This window comes from Ambystoma mexicanum, chromosome 7q, assembly GCF_040938575.1.
Source record: "Ambystoma mexicanum isolate Mex_15411 chromosome 7q, UKY_AmexF1_1, whole genome shotgun sequence".
In the NCBI taxonomy this organism is placed as follows: Eukaryota; Metazoa; Chordata; class Amphibia; order Caudata; family Ambystomatidae; genus Ambystoma; species Ambystoma mexicanum.
Window position 1 is genome coordinate 173731891 of NC_090941.1, and position 22780 is coordinate 173754670.

At 46.4% G+C, this 22780-nt stretch overlaps 1 protein-coding gene across 9 annotated transcripts in view; it reads right to left on the reverse strand.

Annotated features, from left to right (window-relative positions):
• FARP1 (FERM, ARH/RhoGEF and pleckstrin domain protein 1) overlaps positions 1-22780 on the reverse strand; it is a 1178254-nt gene that overhangs the window by 66315 nt on the left and 1089159 nt on the right. For all 9 annotated transcript variants that reach the window (XM_069640745.1, XM_069640749.1, XM_069640747.1 and 6 more), the window contains exon 22: positions 10081-10163. In XM_069640745.1, the coding sequence (XP_069496846.1) occupies positions 10081-10163 (83 nt within the window). The remainder of the gene's footprint in view (positions 1-10080; positions 10164-22780) is intronic.

The window sequence follows — 22780 nt, forward strand, 5'->3', positions numbered from 1 at the left end:
TAGTGACAATGTATGGTTGCTATTTGACGATTCATAAACGATCAGGCTCTTGACCTGTTGAAAAAGTAGGATGTCTACATAAATATAATGAATCGTGCTCGTACTGCTATTTCTAAACCATGTGGTATGGGCGGGAGCATCACCACTTACAGCTCCATTGACCATGTGGAATTGTCTTTCTTTCATGAAAGACATCAATTTTCGGACGTCTTTAGTTTGACGATTTGGATTCCAACAATCTAGGTTTAAACCTCCTAGAATAATCGTGTATGTTATGTTGTTTGCGGTGTGGATTAAATACAAAATTCTATTTAAAGCCTTATAGAAAGCTTCATCTGGCATTGCCACCGGGTTCCGATACAGATTAACTAAACCTATGATTCAAGCTCCAACTTTGATTTTTACCAGCTGAGTATATGTGCTTTCTGTTGCCCACTCGCTGATAGACAGGCCCATTTTCAAATTCACTGCGACCAACAAACCTGACTAGGGATGCCCTCCTGTTAACAATGCCGGGAGCAAGATGACTTCAAAACCATCCCAAACTGGAATAGAGGTCAACCACGTTTCTTGGTGCACAATGATATGAAATGCCACTGGAAACTTTTGGAGTGAAAATTGCAAATGGGAATGACCTCTGGAATTCCAGCTTGCAATGTTCACAACTGGAGGGTAGGGCAGCGTTTGTGGTTATTTTTGACCCCCCATTGAGAACCACCCCTCGTTGCGCACAATATTGTTTGTACTTTGACAGATGTTGGGTTTTGGAACCACACTTTGTGGTTCGCTGGTCAAACGCTCTGGATCTTCAGCCAACAAAAAACCCATATCAAACAATCTCATTTTTTCTTGCCAGATTAAGTTGGCCACAACTCCTGACGGTATCCACAATCTGATTACCGAATTGATGAACTGAGAGATTAATTCAATTTGTTCAATGTCAGAGGACACATCTTGGAGAGTTCTCACATTGCTAAAGATGTTGAAACGGAAAAGTGTGTTGAACACGTAGGAAGGGAAATCTCCTTTACATTTCATGATGAAAGAGTGTGAGTTTCCCCTTTTTTGGTGTATTGATTTAGGGACAGTTGACAGAGAGGCAGCATAAGGGATGCTATGCACATGGGGGGGCTGTATGTTTGGAGTCCTCAAATTATGGCGCTTTTCATGTGCAGCCAATGGAAGCGAGGGATATATATTGGCTCCATTCTCCCCATGTTTGTGTTGGTCAACACTCACCACTTGAGGAGGAGGTGCAGCATTTACTGCAGTTGTTATCCGGCCCCCAACCGGAGACGCATGGGAGGGGACCCGGACTTTCGGGTCATTTGGTGTTACTTGCCGGGGTGCCTCTGGGGCTAGAGCCCCGGCCTCTGCCCTTGCCGCGGTGTTGTCCTCTTTGGTTATATTGGTTACTGGAACCCTGATTAGAGGGCCTGTTGCCCGAGGTGTATTGCTGTTGTTGCTGCTGCTGTTGGCGTTGGCCACGAAAAAGGCGCTTGTTTCCAAATCCTCGCCTGTTTGGAGGCTTTGAGATTTGGTCTAAGGTCTTTATGGTGTCGAATTCCTTCTTCACATTTTCCAGCGCGTCGTCCACTGCCCTTCCAAAGAGATTAGACTCTTCTATTGGCTTATTAGTGAGTGACGCCTGCGTTTCTGCCTTGAAACTGGAATTGCGAAGCCAGACCTGCCGCTTCAGTAGAATTCCCTGGTCCAAAGAGCGGCCATCCGTTTCTGCCGCATCAAGAGTGTTTTTAATGATGCTCTGGTTGACCAGAGCTCCTAACTGTAGCCAAAAGGCGTGTTCTTAGAGGTTCAGGGGCTTCTTCGATGTCCTGTTTGAGTTTTCCCCATTGAGCATCGGCGTAGCTTGCCAACAATGTATTATTATTGCCAATTCTAATTGAAAACGCTGCCGAGGCGGAAATTATTTTGCCCAGGGCATAAAGTTTTTTCCCTTCCTTGTCTGGTGGTGCCTCGCTGGTTGACAGTGGAACCCCAGCCCTCTTCCTTGTGTTAGTAACCACTAAGGAGTCTGGGACTGAGTGACCCCTGATATATAATGGGTCTGACTGAGAGGGTGAGAACAATTTCTCTATTCTTGGATTGACCCCTCTTACCACCGCGGGGGTGGACAGCGATGGGGTGAGTCATCTTTTAACTGAGGCGAGGATAGGGATGGTTTGACTAGTGGGAGATTTTTCCTTAATAATCCTTTCGACAAAATTAGTATCTGGGGTGACCTCCCCAGTTTCTACTTCAAAATGCGCTGCTGCCTTCCTCAGTAGCGCATTAAAGGTGGGCTGATCGTCTACTGGAGATGGGTTCCTGACCGGTGTGGTCTGAGGAGAAGAAATGTATCATTTTGGGGTCTGTAGACCCTGATGGTGACTGCCAGGGCTGTGCGCCACCTTCACCTGGGTCCTCCCCGTAGCTCTCTTCACTTACATGAAAACCTTCTTCCTCCTGTAGGTCTTCATTATACACAAACTCATCCTCTTCCTGGAAGTGAGGATCCTCTTCAGTGAGGTCGTAAGAGTCCATGTCTTCCTGTAGGGGGTTCAAATGCTTCGGGTATTTAGCCCTTGGCCCCTTCTGGGGTACCTCCCTTGGCCTCTTGGGTGTCCTATTTTCTGGGATGGCCATGAACCTGTCTAGCTTGTCCATACATGACTGGAACCTCTCTACAGTCTAGTAAGGTAGGCCAGAGCGGTCTGGGAGTGAAAAGGGAGGTTCCTCTCCTTGCAGTTGCCTAGTTCTTAGTTCTGTCCCATAGCGTCGAAGATAACGTCCCTTTGCCTTCTGAGAAACCTTCTCACTGGTTAGGGTCTTCCGTCGATGGTGGGAGCTGTCCCAGTCTACCCTCCGGCGTCCTCGGCGTTTCTTTGGCCCTGTGAGCGGTTTTCGACGTGTTATCCGCCGTCCGTCTCTGGCCGTCCTTCGAAGCTATACGCGCGAGGCTTTCGGAGAGCAGTTTCTCCGTCGAGGGATTGTGCGCCGTTGCGCTATGCAGTGTCGAGTCTTTACTGGCGACGTGCGCACTCTTGCGAGGCGCGTCGCCTGAGGATTCGGGGTTAGTGTCCTTATTTATAGAAAGCCCAGTCGCGGAAGCGGGGAGGGCTTGCGACCCTTACGGTCGGCGGAAGGCGCCGGTGGACCCGACGCCTCCGTTGACGCTATGGCTGCCTTCGTCTTCGACGAATGCGTGCCGTGGGGTATGTGCTTGTGTGTTTTTCTGTGTTCGTCCTTGTCGCCGGGGTGTTCATCCCCATAAGCGGGGTGTGAGCCGGGCTTGTCGGTGCCGGGGACGGACGACGAGGAGCGGGAACGCTCCTTCGAGAGGTCTACAACCTCCGTAGCGTAGGTCGTGTAATCACTTTCCTCGTCACATTCGGCGACGGCAGCAACTGGCGAGGAGTCAGACCCAGACATTGCATAGGCGCTGCCCACCTTTTGACCCTGCGGTCTTTTAATGTTTTGGGTTTCAATAACTTCAGGCTGAACAGCCATCCTCTTTGTGAACGAGGGGCAAGCAACGGTTACACCGTTTGTGCTTGTCCTTCCAGGAAAATTTGCCCTTGCAGCGCGGGCAAAACCTAAGGCATCCTCTCCATAGCTGAGGATATGAAATGTGATTACGACCTCGAAAGAGAGGAAGGGGAAAGAGAAAGGCATTCTTAGAGTGAAACAAAGAAATGACCACACAACCCCGCTCTCCCTACTGCGTTAGCCACGTGTTCGGCAGCGTCGAAGGATCTCCTCCGCTTGTCCCTCCGTCGAAGATCTTGCTTGGCGGAGAACGCTTCAACGTCGAGGGGGCTGGGGGGAGATCTATGTATATGGTATTATATAGTAAACGACCAAGGTCGAGGAATTATTTCGCAATGTCTCTCGAGGAGCTCCGCATAAAGGCGACCAATAACTGGGCGGAAAAAAACAATCTGAGGGACCTCGACGTGTGAGGGATTGTGGGTACACTGCACGTCACTATAGGGATAGTGTTACAGACACGCCTTGTCGACGTCCCCTTTTCGACTACGAAAAACAAAATGCAATACTCCGTGGTGACCACTGGATGTCGGACTATGCACAGCATGTGATTCTAAGCAGATTAACAAGCATCAGAAATATGCAATCCATATGTCCGTCCCCCTCGTACACCTTCAACCCGCACGTAGCGCACGGGCGGAACAGCGCTTTTCCTGACATCAGGAGAAAACTGCAACAACACAACCTAGACAAAATAGACTACACGAGGTGCTCCCACTACTTTGGAGACGGTTGAAATCTGAAGGGAGCCGTGGGGCGGGACATTTATACCGCTACGTCCTAGTGGGGCATGCGTGCGTGGCCCAAAACGATGTAGATAGGACATGAAAGTGTTGAACGTTTTCCTCTGGGAAACGGCTTTATAAGCTTACCGAGGATTCCCAGTCTGTCGACGGGGAATATTCTAAGCATGTGAATCCATGAAAGATCCAATGCTGGCGAACTTGCATTAATTTCACAGAGGCCTTAGGCTTTGGTAGTCCATCTCCATCTAGTTATGAGTGTCTCAGGGTCAGATTGGGGGTGGGTGGTCAAACAAGTAAGGCACAAGCTGTAGAAAGCTCAAACGTTCGAGGAAGTCTTCAGTAGCAAGTAACACTCTTTGTTGGGGGGAAAGGTTAAGGGACCTCGGGGAAGATTCCCTGAAGGCACACAGGCATTACGCCTGGGCCAACGTGCATGAGTGAACTCTCAAACCCATGAATTAGCACTACAGCAACACAGGAGCAGCAAAGCAACTCTAGGTAAGTTCTACCAAGAGTCACACAGTACCATCAGAGTGAAGAAGACAATGCAGCACAATGCCCTTGCAATGCAGAACAACAGGTCACGGTATTCTTGGTCAGGCATACGAAAGCAGGAACACTGGAATGGATCTTGTGGTAGCAGTCGAGCGAAGAGACTCTAAGCAAAGTATTCTTCGTGGTTCTGTGAGTTTGGAACCATTTTCAAAGCACCAGAGAAGAGCAGTTACCACCCAGTCGATTTGTCCCACTTTCTCAGTCCAGCACTCTGGTGAGGGGAATTCAAGGAGTGGAATCCTGCCTCTGGAAATCCGGAAAGATTCCACCAAAGTTTTGGGAGGATTCTATCTTCAGAAGGCGATGCCCTGCACAATGGCCACAGCTCCCAGGATATTGGCGGTTTGTAGCTGGTGAAGATTACAGCTCGTCATGGGATGATTCGACTGATTGGACCCACCAGGCTAAGGGAGAGAGGAGTCCTTTTTTGGGGCACTCCTGGTGCATGGAACAAGGGGTCGGACAGCAGTAATTACTCAGAAGGCATCTCTGGTCGTCTGGAAGTGGCTGCAAGTGTATCGCCTCTACCTCCTTGTCGAGTCTTCAGTTCCAGTGGTCAGCTTGTTTTCAACCTCAGGATCCATGCATCATACGCGGGAACACAGCCGATGAGCACCCATCCACCATTCAAATTCTGGGCCAGCCTCCCAGTTGGAGCTGGTTTCAGGCAGGCAAAGCAGAAGACAAAGAGCAATGGAGTGTCTGAGCCCTCCCCCGTTTCATGTTCTTCCAGACACACAGGCGCCTTCCCATGGAAACCCGCTGAAGAATAAAGTCAAACAAAGGCCTCCTCTACTCTCTACGGCAAAAATTGTACCAAGAAAGGACATGCCTTCTTGAATTGGCAAAAAAAGAACAGAGTCACCATTTTGGGTCAATGGTGATCATTCTGTGCCTTACCGTGGCTGAGAGTACAGCCTGAGAGTAAACCTTGCACGCAAGACACATGAGATTGAGAAAAGGTCCCACTCGTTCAGGAGTTAAAATGTAAATGTTTTAAGTCCAGCAAAAGAGCTGGGGTCTCTAAAGTTAGAGGAATTTGGCACTGAAATGAAAATTCTCCCTAACAACTGTCTGGGTGGATCTAGGCATTTGGCTGTTTTTAGGGCCAGCCTGATTGGCGGACTGCCAAAATCTCTGTGACTGCCCTTTTGTGTGATAGAGGGCTGGTGTAGGCCAACACTTGACCCTTCTTTAAATACTGATTGGATTTTTGCAAGTTTAATTATCTGCTTCTGGAGGATTTTGCCATGAGGCTGAACTGCTGAAACTCTGGGATGAGGTTTGGCCATAATGGCCGGCTTCTGTGTCCCATAACCTTACCTCCAGTTTTGATGTTTAGCTGCTGGGCATCCTTATTCAGCAGTCCTTCATGCCCTGGTCATTCTCCCCAAATGGGCTAGGTATTCTTTGCTGGGACTGTTTCTAGGCCGTTTTCTCACTGCCTTCCCTAAATCTACTCCTAGTCGTGCACCTTGCGGTAGAAGTTCCACATTTGGGTAGGCACACTAGCAAACCACCTTCCGCTGCTCGCTTGGGTCATCCCAAGTTGCTGCTACCATTGTTTCCATGGTGGAACAGTTTTTTGCTGGCTGGCTGTCTTGCCATCCAGATCAACATTGTCGGGCTCCTCAGTCTTTTGGGTGTCTTCTCCACTATTTAGACTATATTGTTAAAGAAAGCCACGGTACGTTCAAAGATTGATTTGCAACATCGACCTTTCACCACTGAGTTCTGATCTATGTGGGAATTAATTTGAATTACTCCAAATATTACTAATGAGTTACAAGATAAGGTGAATGAAAGAATTGCGCTAACACTAGGAACCAAGAACAGGGTGCCCAGAAAATTAGAACAGTCTGTGCAAGTTATCAGGGTATGGATAGGGTTGCTTAGAGAGCGGAACAAAGACAAAAGTCAAGATGGGGTAGACTATGTGTCATGGGATGGGGGATCCTCACAGTCCACCCTTACATTTGGGATTAGGAACAGTCAACCGGGTTCGAGACTTCAGGGCTCAGGTCACCAGGTAGTGGCGGCCTCTCCTAGCAGAACAACAGCTGGGCCTGTCTGCTCACCGGATAATCAGGACAGCTGGATGGCAGGGTTGCAGCGGGCATGCAGTTAGTGGGCAAAAAGCCAGTCTGGTTTCTGGATGCTTCCCAAAAGAACACCACAGCTTTTCCCTTTTGTTATCGGGATTTTATTTAGTGGGCTCTCTGGATTGAGGCCTTGCTGGGACGGTGAGCAATGCTTTGGCCTTGCTGGGATAGGATCAGCTATGCTTTGGCCTTGCAGTGGAATCTGGCAAGATGAATGTAGAAGATCAGGAATGCAGGAGCAGGAAATTCAGGAAAGAGTCTGCCTAGAGTTTTGTCAGCCAACCTTTTTATGGAGCATGGTAACGACATAGAATTATACGGCAGGGCAGGCTTAGTTAAGCACGCCTCTAAACAACTGGATTGGTCAGGGGAGATAGTTACCGCTTTCCTCCCAGCTGGTTGGATTTCAAGGGCATGTTGTCAGATTTATGATGCGAGTTTTACAATGTCCAGAACCTCCCACAGTTACTTTAGCTACAATTCAGTTGTGCCATAAATGGCACATTTGGGGCATCTTAACAAATTACATAAATAGGTTAAATATTTTCTGCAAAGCATGCCAATCCAACTCTATAGTTTGTAAGACATTGTTTTGCCCTTCTACCAATTTTTTGTCATTTTTAGTGTGAAATATTCGGCCTACAATTCTATAACTTTACACGTGTGTATGGATTATTATCAGGCATATCAGTATTGATTTTTACATTGGCATGTACACTTTCCGCAGAATACCCAATTCTCTGCCATTTCTTTTCCCAAGGTGGCAGTGAAGGCTACAACATCTTAAATTTAAACCCACAGAATCACATTAAAACTGAACTTTACATTCCTGCGAATTTCTGTTGCAAAAATAACCGTCATTAAAAGTTTCTGAATAAAAGTCTTTTGAAAGAAATGGGCATCCTTTGCCCTTCACTGGGACCATTTTATTCTCTTCAGCTACCACCAATTGTCACTTCAGCCCAGTGGGGATGGGGGTTTCCCAGTTTGATTGAAGGTTTTATGGCTACTTTCACTTCACAGTCTTCCAAGGTAGAAATTAGCACTGGTGTTTTATAGCATCTACTGTGGGGGCCTTCTGTTGCTGGCACCCCCCCCGGCCCAAGCAGAAACCTGTTTGGGACTGACTTCCCCCATGTAGCCAAGGTAATTTAATTCCTTATTTTATTTATTTTTGTTATAAATCAAAATAAAGCCTGTTGAATAAGCTCCCCCATATTTGTTTCACAGCACAAACCCCTTCACATTGCTAGATAATGGCAGGGCCTTATCCAACATACACTTTTAAACAAGTATTTCTGTTAGTTGCAAAAGTATATTTAAACTTGTGGTGACTACATTTTCCTTGCAAATTTGATTTCTCTCTTCCATCTGAATTCCCACATTGTTTTGTAGCCATAGTTAGCTTCTGGTATGCAGCAATGGGTTATAACACAGATGCACTGAAATTGACATAGGCCCAGAAAGCCAGGGCCTTTTTTATGCATCGATCCTTGACATTTTGTAGCCAAAAAGTAAAGCGTTTCGTGTAGTTGAAGTAAAGCTTCTTGTGATTTCTTCAGATCTGAACAACAGCTTGTCATTCAGAAATGCTGCTCTTGTCTGCTTAGAGCACAATGTGAATGTGGAGGGGAATGGCAAGGTCTCATTAATAAAAGTATTGTGATGAGGAACAGAGGAAAAAGAGCATCAAAGCGGCATCATTTTTAAATGTAAATATTTCCCTTTTTCAATGGGAACTTTGGGCTTGCAGCAAAGCAGCGCTGCTTTTTCACTCCCCTTCTTTTGTACATGTAAGAACACCCTGGCAGGCTTTCTCAGTGTGCACCCTTGTTCCATCCTGCCCAATATGTGCTTGCCAAGATGGTGCAGCCATCTTTGTGTAGCTAAAAAATGAAGCTTTGGTGTGAGGCAATGGTGCTCACAGGAGCCATCGCAGCCATTTTGCTGCTTCTGTTGAAGTGCAGTTTAGTTATAGAAGGGAGTACAGCCGAGTGGGTAAATGCATCCCACACAATCTTTCAAGCACTATTGAACTGCTGCTTCAGAATAGCTGCATTGATAGACTAAATAAGATGACAGGGTTGAGAGCGGTACCAAATGTGTTTAGAGGTAGGCCCACTGGGATGGGCAGACTTCTATAAATAATTGAAACAGTTGGGTGCCTTGAACGTTGACCGGGTTTGGTGAATGTACATGACCCAAATCGCATATTAGGTTCTAACTGGAATAATGACACTTGATAAAGGCATGGACAAAACTGAAGGCAATTTGGCTTGTTGTTTTGGAGCGAAGTACAATTTAGTTCTGAGGCATTGAATATTTGAAACCTCATGGTACAAAATATAAAACATGTAAAACAAGAGTATACAAAACAAGCAACATAAATCCAACAAACGTAGAAGGGGGGACCCCGTCCTCTGAATGTTGCGGCTTGGGCCAGACAACCAAAAAGTGTTCTTTGGACTGACTGGAGGATTGGGAGTATCACGACTTTTTTCTTTGGATGAAGCAGTTTAACTGCAATGGAAGTCCCCATGATCGCAATGCACCGACTGGTATAATGGAGCAATTGTACTGAAACCCTTAAGGATGGGCACAAACACTTCAGGCCCCTTACCTATATATATTCTTTAATCCCCATTGCTTTGGTCTGCCTTGTTTATTAGAACGGTTCCATGTCATTTCATCGCAGGAGGTTTTTTCGCAGGGTTTTCTACCACGATTTTTTTTCTCGAAAAAAACCATCCATTTTTTTTGTGGGGGTACCCCCCACCCCATTTTCTAAAAAATCCAATGGGTTTTTTGAGAAAAAAAAATTTGCGGTAAAAAACGCAAAAAAACGTCATACCATTACAACATCTGGCATACCCAAGCGACGTGCGCTCAACTACCATAGAGATGGTTTCTTCTAATGCACTCTGTGGGAAAAGACATACAAAAGTCTATCGTCAAGTAACAACTACCTTAGCAGTCTCGGTAAACAGGTAGAATCTATGCAATCTGAGAACAGGATGTACTAGACAGAGGAACTGTTAAATGCAGTGATTAGTATTGTCAAGCATAGCCTCAATTCTGATCATATCCCATCTTTTGCATCCCAGGGAACTATTCATGCCAAAGTGTACCTGGCAGCAACAACAACCGCCTGTCGATGACCTCTTAACGTGAAGCAGTGGGGCACAGCCCATTCCTCCTCGCTCTCTTCCACCTAGGAGAGAAAACACCCAGACATTAGTGACACAAACCAAAGTCAATTTGATTGCTCGCATTTATTACAACAATCCTTAATTATAAAGTTAATCGCAGTTGTATGTGATATATGATATGATATATTTTATTTGTATCGCGCTTGCACACAAGAGTTTCAGAGCACGACTAGGCAAGGGAGGGGTACAGGGGAGAACACAACAACAACGATCTTACTAAGCCCAGTGACAGTGAGAACGCGCAAGTGCACAGGAATGGGAAAAGCAAAAAAGTGCATGGAAGGGGGAGAGTGGGAAGAGCAGAGGAGAGCAGACAAATAATAAATAAAAATGAATAGAAAATGACGGCAATAAACAGTGGTAGTGCAGCCAGCAAGTGGCAAGTGCTGTGTTTAAGGCAGCAGACTGGGTAAGTTTGATAAGTGCAGAAAAAGAAGAAAAATGGGGGGGGGGGGCTGTAAGGATACAGATACAGTCCCCAGTGCAAGGAGTGGCCAGGAGGCAGTGCAGGAGGCTGGCAGGGTGAGCAGGTACCTGGGCCCTGGGGACAGAGGGTGGCCAGGTGCACAGTGCCAAGAGAGCAGATCAGCAGAGGAGAGGGGGAGCGAAGGCGGAAGCAAAGAGGAAGGTCTTGAGGTTCTTCCGGGACCAGAGATGGTTCTCCTCAAGTATTAGATTGGCAGGGAGGCTGTTCCAGAGGGAAGCCCCAGCCGAAGATGGAGATCTACCACCAGCTCGTTTCTTTGAAAAACGATTGACCCGGAGGGAGTTGGAGGTAGAGTAGCGAAGAGCTCAAGAGGGGAGGTATTTGCGGAGTTATAGCTGAAAGAATTTCTGACCCAGGCCCCAGAAAGCCTTGTGGACAATGCAGAGGGTTTTGAATTTGATCCTTGCATCCACTGGGAGCCAATGAAGAGATTTTCAGGGCTGGAGAGATATGATCCCAGGGCTTGAGGCCAAGGACAAGTCTTGCAGTCCTGTTCTGGATAAGTTGCAGAGGGCGGAGAGTAGAGGCAGGTAGATTTAGAAAGAGGCTGTACAATAGTCCAACCTGGCGGCACACCAATCTTGAAAGGCAGTAAGGCAGTCAGACATGAGAGAGGGAGAGGAGGTGGCCGAGGGCAGCCGGAAAATTAGTTGAGCATCATCAGCGTAGCACTTGAAATTTGAGCAGAAAATGGCAATGCAGTGGGCGAGAGTTGGCAGGTATTGGTTGAAGAGCCAAGGTGAGAGGTTAGACCCCTGGGGAACCCCACAGGTAGAGAGGAAGATCGATGATAGGAAGGACCCCAGTTGGACCTGGGAGGGTGGATCAGAGAGGAAAGAGGTCAGCCAGGCCAGAGCCTGATCAGTGATGCCCAGGTTATCACAGAGAGAGTTGAGCAGGATGGTGTGGTTGACCCTGTCGAAGGCAGAAGAGAGATCAAGAAGGTTGAGGACAGAGGGAATGTTGGAGTCCAGGTTGGAGAGCAGATCTTCACAGATATTCAGGAGAGCAGTTTCCATGCTTCTGGCCACTCTGAAGCCAGGCTGGTGGTCATGGAGACAGCCAACAGAATCTGAATGAAGGTTAAGCTGAGAGATGGCCAGCTTTTCCAGGAGTTTGCCCAGAAAGGGGGCAATGGAAATTGGGCGATAGTTAGCCGGACAGGAAGGATCAGCTGTGCTTTTGAGAAGAGGATGCACAAAGGAGTGGTTCAGAGAGGAGGGGAAAGATCCTGAGGCAAAGGAGTAGTTGCAAAACTTGGCAAGGGCTGGAGTAAGGGGTCAATGTGGTACTTGATGTAATGCTTCATGCCAGATTCCTCCACCTGTAAAAGGTGTAGTAGGCTCCATTACCAGATTAGCACTCCCTTAATAGATTTGGGATAAAACACAACCTGTGACTACAAGTTGCACACGGATCTGAAATGTGGGAGCTGAATTTGCAGAGTTCACCAGCAATTTTTCAATGCACTAAAAGATATCAATATCAGCAAAATGACTAATAATTAAAAGTAGGCTTGTATATTTTAGCACATATATATAATGACAGAGACAACTCTGGGGAGCTGTAGCCAAACCAGTTCAGGTAGCAGTGACAGGCAGTCTAGGCCAAGTTCTTCACAGGTGGTGAGCATGTACAGTGTCCACAATGAGTTTACACAATGGGAATCACAGTTTACACTTAGAAAGGATGTATAAAAATACAATAATTTTGTATTGGCCAAACACACACAGAAAAATGACTACTGGCAGGTAGAGTTATCACCCAACACTAGATAAAAATAGATTACATACACACATTCACTTATCAGAGGGCATAATATACATCACAAACTCCTGCAAAGGAAATATAAGGTTATATTATGCACGTATAGGTCCACAGAGAATGATCCCTACCTCAAAATGTCCAGCAGTAAGTTGTCTGGGGACTTTGCCCAATAGTTCAGGTAAAGTTCCACAGAATCTTTGAGGCAGGAAGAAATGCAGGTAGGATCTCTGGGGTCCAGTGAAGGGTTCCAATTGTCAGAGTACAAGTTAAACTAGCTAACAGAAGTAGCCCCAACTTTCAGAAGTCTTGCGCAAGCAATCAATGGCAAAGCCAATATTGCCAGAATAAAGTTTATTATAAGCCCATAGACTTATAATGGAAGTCCAGGGGTAGGTAAGAATCACTGTAACTTACCCCCACCATACTCCGATTCTTCCCCAGACTTCGCAGGACAAAGGAAGAGGGTCTGTGGTTGCTTTTCCCGCCGATAGTCGCAGTCGCAGTCCTCGATTCGGAGGGGTTGCAGGTTCTAGCTGATCTGCGGTTGGTGTCTTTCACTGGTGCAAGGACTCTCGAATTAAGAATGCAGCAAAACTCGATGCAGGACCCCTCTCAGGACTGGACTCAGGTCAGGTAAGTGAGTTTAGATGGTGGTCACAGCAGCAAGCAACGCAAAAGGACTCAACCGCTGCGGTCAGACTTTACCTCCCATCACGGGTCCCCTTGATGCTAGGACGCCGACATTTTGCAGAGTTCAGTCCTGTAGGGCAAGCTGAGGAACGGTGACGTCAGCAGGATGGTAGGCTCAAACTCAGAGCTGGACACTTCCGAAGGCTCTTCTTTGCAGTGTACCAAGCAGACGTCAGGAATGGGTGTCCCCCCCCCCCGCCCGCCCTATGGTGGAGGGAACTGCTAAAGATCTTCAGAAAAACAGGGCTCCTCCAGATCAAAAGCAGAAGTTGGTAGCCAGGCCCCCGAAAATGTTGGTAGCCAGGCCCCCTTCCGACAGGTCTCCCGTTTCTTTGCAGGTCTCGCAGCAGGATATAAGTCTTGGCTCCTTCGGGTTTCTCCAGGATTTCTGAAGAATGGGTGCAGGGGTCCTGTTCGTATCCTAAAAGCCAGGTAAGATCTGCTGCCCTCACTAGCCAATGACAAGACTAGCCCACACAAACACACACCTCAGCAGTGGTCAAATCAGGACCACTGGTGGGAACACCCATGCATATGACTCAGATAAACCAGTTTGTGGATTAGGACCAGGCAGTCCCAGCCCACATCCTGCCAGCATGCACACACAGCCCTCCAGTAGCCAGCCAAGATATTCTGTTTTCCCCGCCACTGGAAGTCCTTATAAGGTTAAAAGACAAGATGGCCAAAGGACATGCAAACATTTTTGCGGCACGCCCATGTTTCAGTAGCCACAGTTAGTAGCCAAATGCGGTAAAGCTAAAACGAAAAGTCCCAAAAAGTGGGAAAAAGTCACTGCTGCCACCAGCTTATCCTTTTAGCACACCCAGAGTAACCAAAATCCTTGGAGTGTTATTCTAGGGCAAAACAAAAAGTGTACCCCATTGTAGTGCAGTGTTTGCTGCTTTCTACAATGATAAAAGTTACCACAAGTGATACAAAGTAACCAAAAGTAGTAACACAGTAACACGACTTAGGGGAAACAATGTTTCCCAGTACTGACAGCCTGAAGGACATGTCAATTTCCCCATGACATATGAGCAAAAGCCAGTGCAGCAAAGCTTAAGGCTTAAGGCTTCACTGCACTGCAAAAGGAGCAGGACAATCAAAAATAAAAGCAACATGTTTGCAGGTCCATAAAGATGGAAGGAAAGGTGCAGTAAAGATAATTCTTTCCTAACCGTCTGCATCTGTCAATATTAAAAGAAATTGATAAACAACTTGTTTTTGAAAATCTATACTACAGGTCCGCAATCGGATTGTACCCAAGGCTTTGAAAGCAACATCAACTATACTTGCGAAGGTCTCCACAGGATACTCTTGCTGTTTCTACCTGGTTGAGCAGAAGAGGGGAGGGTGAGGTTAAAGTTGGTCATTACAGAAGTAAAACATTTGGAGGTTGGTGCTCGGACATAAGGGCTAAGCAGTAAAACGCCTACCCTAAATCAAATTGAACATAATGATACTTGTCAAGTATCGACCTTTCCCATCTTCGGCCCATCCATCACCAATGGATCTCTACAGTCTTTGCTTAAGCAATTGTCTTTATATGCCTGGAAATCCATTTCCATCGTGAGCCTTTTACTAATCAAACACTGTTCTTTTTATTTATGACTTCATATGTGTTTTTTGTGACCTCACTCTTGATAAATATGAAGAATCCTGAAGCTGTACAGAGCCTGTGGGTACTTACTTGGGCTATAATCAGTAAATGTAACTTGTATAGAGCCGCAAGCTCCTGTTTATGGTCGAGAAGCAATTTGGTTGCAATAATATAGGCACTATGTGCATTATTTTACTAGTCGAGTATTAACAGACACATTAAATCCCGTTGTTATACTGTTGAAAACAGGCTATCCCAGTTTACATGTAGGATATATTTTCATTTGCAGTGTTTTATACAGTATCAACTTTGCTTCAAGTAACAGAGGGGCAGTAAACAAGGACCAATTATTATAAGAAGCATCTCAAATAGAAGGTTGCACAGAGAAAAATATTGTGTGCGAGGCTGGATTACAGGAACCACTATGTGATGAGGACGTAGAAGGCAATGTCATTGGTGTGCAGTTGGCTTTTACATATTTTCATTGCAAATCTGATGCACAAAGTGATACAATGAGTAAGCAACTTACTCACTAGAACTATAGTTCAGCAATTTGCAGCACTCCAAATGTTCTGGATTATGGCACCTCTGTTAGGTAAGAATTAGTGCAGTCCAACTAATGCGGGACTACACAAGACTTCTCTTGGTAGTAGGTAACCCTCCTTTTAATATAGGCCTGTACTACACAAGTTGGTAGTGTGGCTGAGCAGCCAGGCTTATCTTAAGAGGGGTAATGTGAGCTGTAGAGCTGTGCAATGAAACCAGTAAATACAGTATTCAAGTAAACACGTACACACTTAAAGTTATAATAAATTATTTATTTGTACACAAAGATATTTAAAGTATTCTTTAAAAAGCAGTAATTAGCTACAACATTAATGCTCAGGTAGGATTCAATTCAAAAAGTGAACTATAAAGCAGGTGAGTAATTAATTCATATGTTACATATGTTCTAGCACCCGGAGGTGATGTCATTTGAGGTCAGTATAGCATTTATATTGCATCACCTTTGCAATATTGAGTTTGCCAAGGAAGGAAAGGTTAGGTTAGGGTTAGATCAGAACAGACCGGTAAGTGATGAGAACAGTTAGATTCGCCCAAAGGGATGCAGGCAGTCAATTATCCCAGCATTAAAGTGTTCAACATTTAAAACCTTTAAGGGAACAACCACTGCCAAAACCAACAGGTTCAGAAGGAGGCCTTTAGGGAGCCAGGACAGTCAAAGGCAATGGACAAAGTCAAAGTTCTGATGCCCTTCTTCTTGGAAAAATGCGGTCAAATATTCAGTCTTCAAAAGAGAAATCACAGCAACTCAAGAGTCACAGTTAGAAAGCACAACCTGTAAGGCCAGTGCAGGTAAGTTGAGGTCAACTTAGTGTTCGGTTAAATCGCACTCCCAAAGATAGGAAGCACCCCAAATGGAAAAAGGATAAAATACCCCAAGCCCCACAGTACCTTGAAATTGAAGAAAGTGTTCCAGCTGGTTGTTTTCACAATAAATTCAGTAGACCCTTGTTCCTGGTCCTTGGTCGTGGTAACGAAAAGGGAGGACGTCTGGCGGGCTCCTGTGGCAGCACTCGAGAGAGGGTCTCGGCAGCAATGGATTTCTGTCGATTCAGTGGCTCTTTTAGGTTTTGACACCTTTTTCACAGCGCCAACGAAGAACAAAAAGCTCTGACTAGTATTTCCTTGATCCCTCGGTCCTGGACTCTGGTGAGGGAACTCTGGACGCGGATTTCTTGCTTCTGTACGGTCCTCTGGATGCCCACAAAGATATGGTCAGATTCGGACTTTGGAGACAATGCACTCACAAGTGGTCGAGGTACCCAGGGTATTGGGTTTCTGCAGCCTTGGAAAGATGCAGCAAGTCGGGCTTGCCCCAAAATGGAGTTTATCTCGAGGCTAGTTGGTCCCACCAGCCAAAGGGAAGAAGTCGTCCTTTACAGTTCTTCCCTGTCAATTCAAAAAGTGGGTCAGCACAGCTGCAGGGGTTTACCAGACATTTCGCAGTCCAGGATGGTGCTGCTGGCATCTTTCCCTCATCGTCTGCTTTGGATGTTGTCCTCCAGTGGTCGACTGCTTCTAGTCCCAAAAACCTCGCTTTTTATGCAAGTTCCCATTCATTCATATCCCTAGACTGTCAATCACACAGCAGGGCCGCTGTCCTCCAGGACAACCAGCTAGCCCATTGGAACTGGTTTCACTCAGGCACACCTAGAGACAAAGAACAGGGAAGTTTCAGGACCCTGACTCACTTACTGCCTTTCCAGACGCACTGGAGCCGAGCACGCTTCAGGGCTGAAGCCCGTCAAAGGCAAACTACACAAAGGACTGAAACCTGATGCAAACAGAGTAAAAGCCTAGAAGAAAGTAACTAAAAAGAAATGGCGAAAAAAAGAAGACGGGGTCATTTGGGGAAAATTGTCACCCTTGGGTGCAGCACTGCAACGGAGGTATTAGCCAGCAGATACATGTCACTTGGTAGTAAAAAAGAAAACACTGCCACCAGCCCTTCAAGTGAGTGGTGTGTAACAAAATGTTACATGAGGAATGGGTGAAAGGCATTACTATGTATCCCACCAGCATTCTACATAGGGTGGTGTGTTCTGGACCCATAAAGTGAAGGTAAGTAAGAAAGGGGTCCTCTTACTATTCTTGGGAACAGTAGTTCAGCCAAGAAAATGGAGTTAAACATTAAGAGCAGTCCAAGGCACTGCACAAAAGGTGGTGTGTCACAATGCAATAGCAGATGCCTATGTAGTTTACCAGACTCCATAAAACAGGAAGTAACATAGAAAATCATAGTCAGGAAAAACACATGAGTGAGAAAAAGGTCCCCCTCAATCGGGAGTAAAAATTAAAAAGACCGGAATCCAGCAAAAGAGCAGGAGGTCTCTAAGGTTAAGGGAATTGGCACAGAAATGGAAATTGTCCCTAACATCAACTCATCCATAACCATTGGTTATACTGGCTAGGGCTAATGGGGAGTCCTAACCAAAACGTCTGGGGAGCCAGAGGTTGCAGATACAATCTCAACACCATGCGATGGATCGCTACATTATTCCATACACCCAAGTCATTAGTGAGGAAACGGAGAGCTAGTCTAAAGCTTGTAGGAAGCAAATGGTCATGAGATTCTTCCTAAATTTGATGAAACTTTTTGGGTCTGAGGTTTTTTGACGAATGTCACATCCTTATGAACCTTGAATCAACCTGCCAACTAGGAATATTTGTAGCTTCCTGTTCTTTCTTGTAAGATGGAAAATCTGATTTAATTTACGGGGTGCAGTTCATGAAACATTTCCCAGAAGAGGCTTATACCTGATGCTCGGGGGGCTTGATTAACAAACTATAAAGCGTCTGACTGCTCAATAACGACCCAATATAAAAAACGCAGTGCATGAATGTGTCAAAATGTTACTTACCCCGTTTCCTACCACTAAATCGTATCACTAAATTGGTGCTCACTTTCCCAATGGAGGATAGCTCAGCGGCAACATGCTTGCCTTGGAAGCAAGATGACACGGAGCAACACTGGTTCGATCCCCGGGTCTGCGCTTAGAAACCTCTGGGTATTAAGCGCGTTATAAATAACCTATAATCCAATGGACCTACTGTTTTCACGCTTTACTGGATACAGGCAGTACTGATTGTAATGGACCCAGTAAAGATCTGTGTAAGTCGTTCCTTGATCCTACCTATACATCTCACTAGTTTCTCCTTTCTGGGGTCTAAAAGCAACAGAATACCGTGTGCATGATTTTTGCATTCTAGGAATGATTTCTGTGCGAGAGAGATGAGCAAATGGATACAGAGCTAGCAGGCTGCGCTAAATAACAAGCTGATCTCAAAGGCATATGTGGTTTGAAAGAAAGAAACTATACTCCATCTTAGACTAAGACGGAGGAAAGGCAGTCTCACTGAACTTGTAAAGAACAGAAACCTCCTTTGTGTTTCCCCACTGAAGGCAGCGCAGAGATCTGTTGCACCTCAGAAAGTCATGTGTGGCTGTGTTTTGAGGAAGCTTGCCTTTAACCTTTCCAGGCTCCCCACCATTGACACGTTCTGGAGAAGACCTGGATGTGTCCTCTTTGTGGTCATTAGGGCAATCCCTTGTCTACTATGTCACCATTCCTTTATGGAATGGAAAACTTCTGAACACAAAAAGGAGCCCAATGTTTTCTATGGCTGTCTCCCCAAAGAGATTCACCAAGGCCCTCCGCCCCCCACTGTAAAACTTTCCCTAATATCCCTATAAGGAAGGATATTTATAGTGCAGGGATGCAATGTATTCCTGGATACAGGTGATGGGGCCCTGTGTCATGTGGGTTAATGGGGATATTAACTGTGCCTTCAACAGGCAGAACTGGTGCTCTGATCTATAAGTAGGCATGCGGACTGTAGACGTGTATGGTATGCTGATGTGCCGAGTTGGGGAGTTGGGTCTCTGATCTCTCCATTCCACATCATTTATTCATGCAAACGTTTTGATACATTTTATTGGATACAAAATATTATGCTAAGATGGTAGCTCCATAAGCTTTCCAAGTCCCAGAGACCGCTTAATCATATGGTGGTCACAAGACAAATGGGCAACAAAAGAAAAACACACGAACAGCTGTACATCTCTTTTACATGGGGGAAAAAAGGTAGGAGATTCTCACACTTTAAACCCCATTCGCTGCAGGAAAAAAGTATGCCACGAATTCAGTCTTGCAAGGCCCCTTTATCTAAAGCGCCATTCATTGGAAATGAAACCGACATGCTCAAACACTGAAAGGCAGTTTTCCCCGCTGAGAATGTACATTTCAAGCAAATGTGTTGCACGTGAATCCATGAAAGATACCAATACTGGAGAACAGGAGTTGCAGGTAAGTAACTTATTCCTTCGCAAGCGTTGGATCTTTCATGGATTCACATGCTGATTGAATAAGATTATACAGCAGTACATATAAACAACCAAAACGGGACGAGGCACCGCTCAACTGAAGTAACCAACTCACCTTTGGAACACTCGCCTCATGCGAATCGTATGCAAAGCACTGCATGGCCGACTCAGGACTCCTACCTCCCTGGAATCTCAACCGACGCAGCAGAACCTTGGGAAGGAATAGAAAGACCACCACGTGGCTGCCCTGCAGATAGCCAGCAGGGAAACACCGGACAGGAACGCCATAGTAGGAGCCACAGTCCTCAAAGTGTACTCTTGGTCTTCCTCGAAAGGGCCCGTTAGTCAGACAATGGCAGTGGGAAATGCACGTCAACAGCCATCTTGCAATAGAAGAATTCGAAAGGGAGTTGCCCTTGCCAACAGGTCCGAAGGCACCAAACTATTGTGATGACTTTGGGAACACCTTAGTGTGCACCACATAGAATTTGAGGGCTCGGGTGACATCCAGGCAATGTATGTAACGCTCTGCCAGAGACGAAGGAGAGCCAAAGAACACTGGCAGAATCAAGGGTCCATTAAGGTGGAATGCAGAAGGGACTTTCAACCTGTAGGAAGGGTTTATACAAATTACCACCTTAGACTGATGACAAGTCAAGTAGGGTGGCTTTCAGGAGAGGGGCCTGCAGTTCGCCCACCAGTCTGGCTGAAGTAATGACACCCAGGAATGCCGTCTTCCAGGAGAGAAACTTCAAGGAGGCTCTGTGGAGAGGCTCAAAAAGAGGAAACATCTTAAAGAGGACCACGTGGAGTTCCCAAGCTGGAGCAGGAGCTCAAACAGGGGGGAAAGTGCAAAACAGTCCTTTAAGGAAGTCTTTCAAACCTATGTGACCAAAGAGAAGGCATGTCTGTGGCACGCGTGTAGCATGAAATGGCTGCTAAATGCAGTTTGATAGAAGAGTGTGCTAACCCGGCATTTGCCAAAGACAGGAGGTATGGCAAGATGCGTGCAGCCTGAACTTTTAACTATCCCAGGTGTCGAGTTGCCCGCCATATAGAAAAGCGCTTTCATTTGCTTCTGTAGCACGACAATATAGAGGGTGCTTCTGCCATGGCAAAGATGTTTCTGCAGTCTGGATGTAGCAGGTTTCAGAATTCTAGGGCTGCAGGAGCCTGGGCGTTAAGTTGAGGGACGCTGGGTCATGGTGCAGGACGAACCCGCCGTTTCTAGAGAGAACATCAGAGAGCGGCGGCAACCTGATGCAGGGAGCCACCGACAGGTGAAGCAGGTCTGAGTACCAAATTTGCCATGGCCAGACCCGGGCCAACAGCAGCATTGTACAGTGTTTCTGTTTGAGCGTACTGAGAACTCAAGATAGCAGAGGAATTGGGGGGCAAAGCACAAATTAACAGTCTTTCCCATGGGAACAAGAACACATCGTGCAGGCCCACCCCTTGGGGGAAACACGCTTGCAAACCTGATGCATTTCTTGTTTGTCACCATAGCAAACAGGTTGATCTAACGACCCAATTTGGAGAAGAGACAACTTGGCTTTAATGATGCTCCATTCGTGGCAGGATCTGAGTTCCCTGCTGAGCGAATCTGCTACTGTATTGTGGATCCCCAGTAGATGGAACGGCATTAGGAACATGTGCGCCAGCGCGCATGTCCATGCCTGCGCCTCTGCTGACAGAATCAGCGAGCGGGTCTCACCTTGCTTGTGGATATAGAACATGGTGGTGGTGTTGTAGTCTGTGACGATGAAAACCACCTGGTTTTGCAATTGTGGCTTGCAGGACTTCAGGGCCCAAAATAATGCCATCAGCTCCAGAACATTGATGTGTAGGGTTTTTTTCTTTGGGTTCTCACACACCTCTGGCATGGAATACCCCTGTCTGAGCTCCCCATGCATCTGTGGTAACTGTGACTTGATGTACCGAAAGATGAAATGGGGCCCCTTGAGTGAGGTGGAGACGACTCCACCAGAGGAGGGGTGTCCTGAAAGCAAGGTGCGAGGTAAATTTTGTCGCTCGAAGACCCGATATTTATTGCCAATGGGTATCCAGGTAGTCCTGAAGTGGCCTCATTTGGAGTCTGCAGAGTGGAATTAATGGGCTGCAGGATGACCTCATCCTCAGGAGTGACTTGAGAGAGCGGACAGAAGCAATCAGCAGGCATGACAGTTGCTGGACTTTGTTCAGGATGGTATTTACACTCCATGAAGGCATGGCGACACACAAGGATGTTGAGGCCACTGGGCACCAGATATTTGGTGAACACTGTTGGTGTTGACTTTAGTCTGAAGGGCAGTGCCTTGAATTGGTAGTGTTTTCCAACTACCTTGAATCTGAGAAAACACCTGTGCCACTGATGAATGGGGATATGGAAGTACGCATCGTCCAGGTCTGGAGAGGAGAGGAAATCCCCTTCTTTTAGCCGGTACAAGATTTGTTGGAGCGTCACCGTACGAAAAGTTTGGGACTTTAAAATTTTCTGAGATCTAGTATATGCCTCCAACCTCCTGACTTTCTTTACCAGAAAGAATCTGTAGTATATGCCGGTGTCCCACAGGTGCGCTCGCCCAACCTTGATTGCCCCTTTTTGTTAGGAGAGATTGCACCGCTTATAGTAGCAGAGAAAGGTACTTTTCCACATTTTGGAGGGTAGGGTCCCAAAGAACTCCAGAGTATTGCCCTGTTGAATGATGGATAGCACCCATTGTTTGGTGGTAATGGATTTCCACTGTGCGATAAAGTTGGCAAGCCACCCCCGTACTAGGGTGCCGAATTTTGGGGGGAGGGGGAAGCTTAGGACCAGGGCCTGGTCAGGCCTGCGTCAGTACTTGGCTTTTGGAGGAACTTTCGCATCATTGCTGGTTACCTAGGTAAGCCTGATCTTCCCTTGCAACCGCGGTAGGCGGATCTTTAATCCCTTGAAAACCTCAATTTTCCTGAGTGTAAAGACTGGCGACGCTGTTGTACAGTACCCAGCAAACTAGCCATCTCTGTGTTGACCTGCAGGATTATCGTCAGGAAGAAAATCAAGGATTGGCCCCAGCTTGCACCACAGTACATGGTCGTAGCGGGAGAGGATTGACAATGAATTAACCAATTTGATGGTTGCAGCAGCTGTACCGAAGACCACCTTGCCAAAAGCATCCAGTTGTTTGCCTTCCTTGTCTAGGGG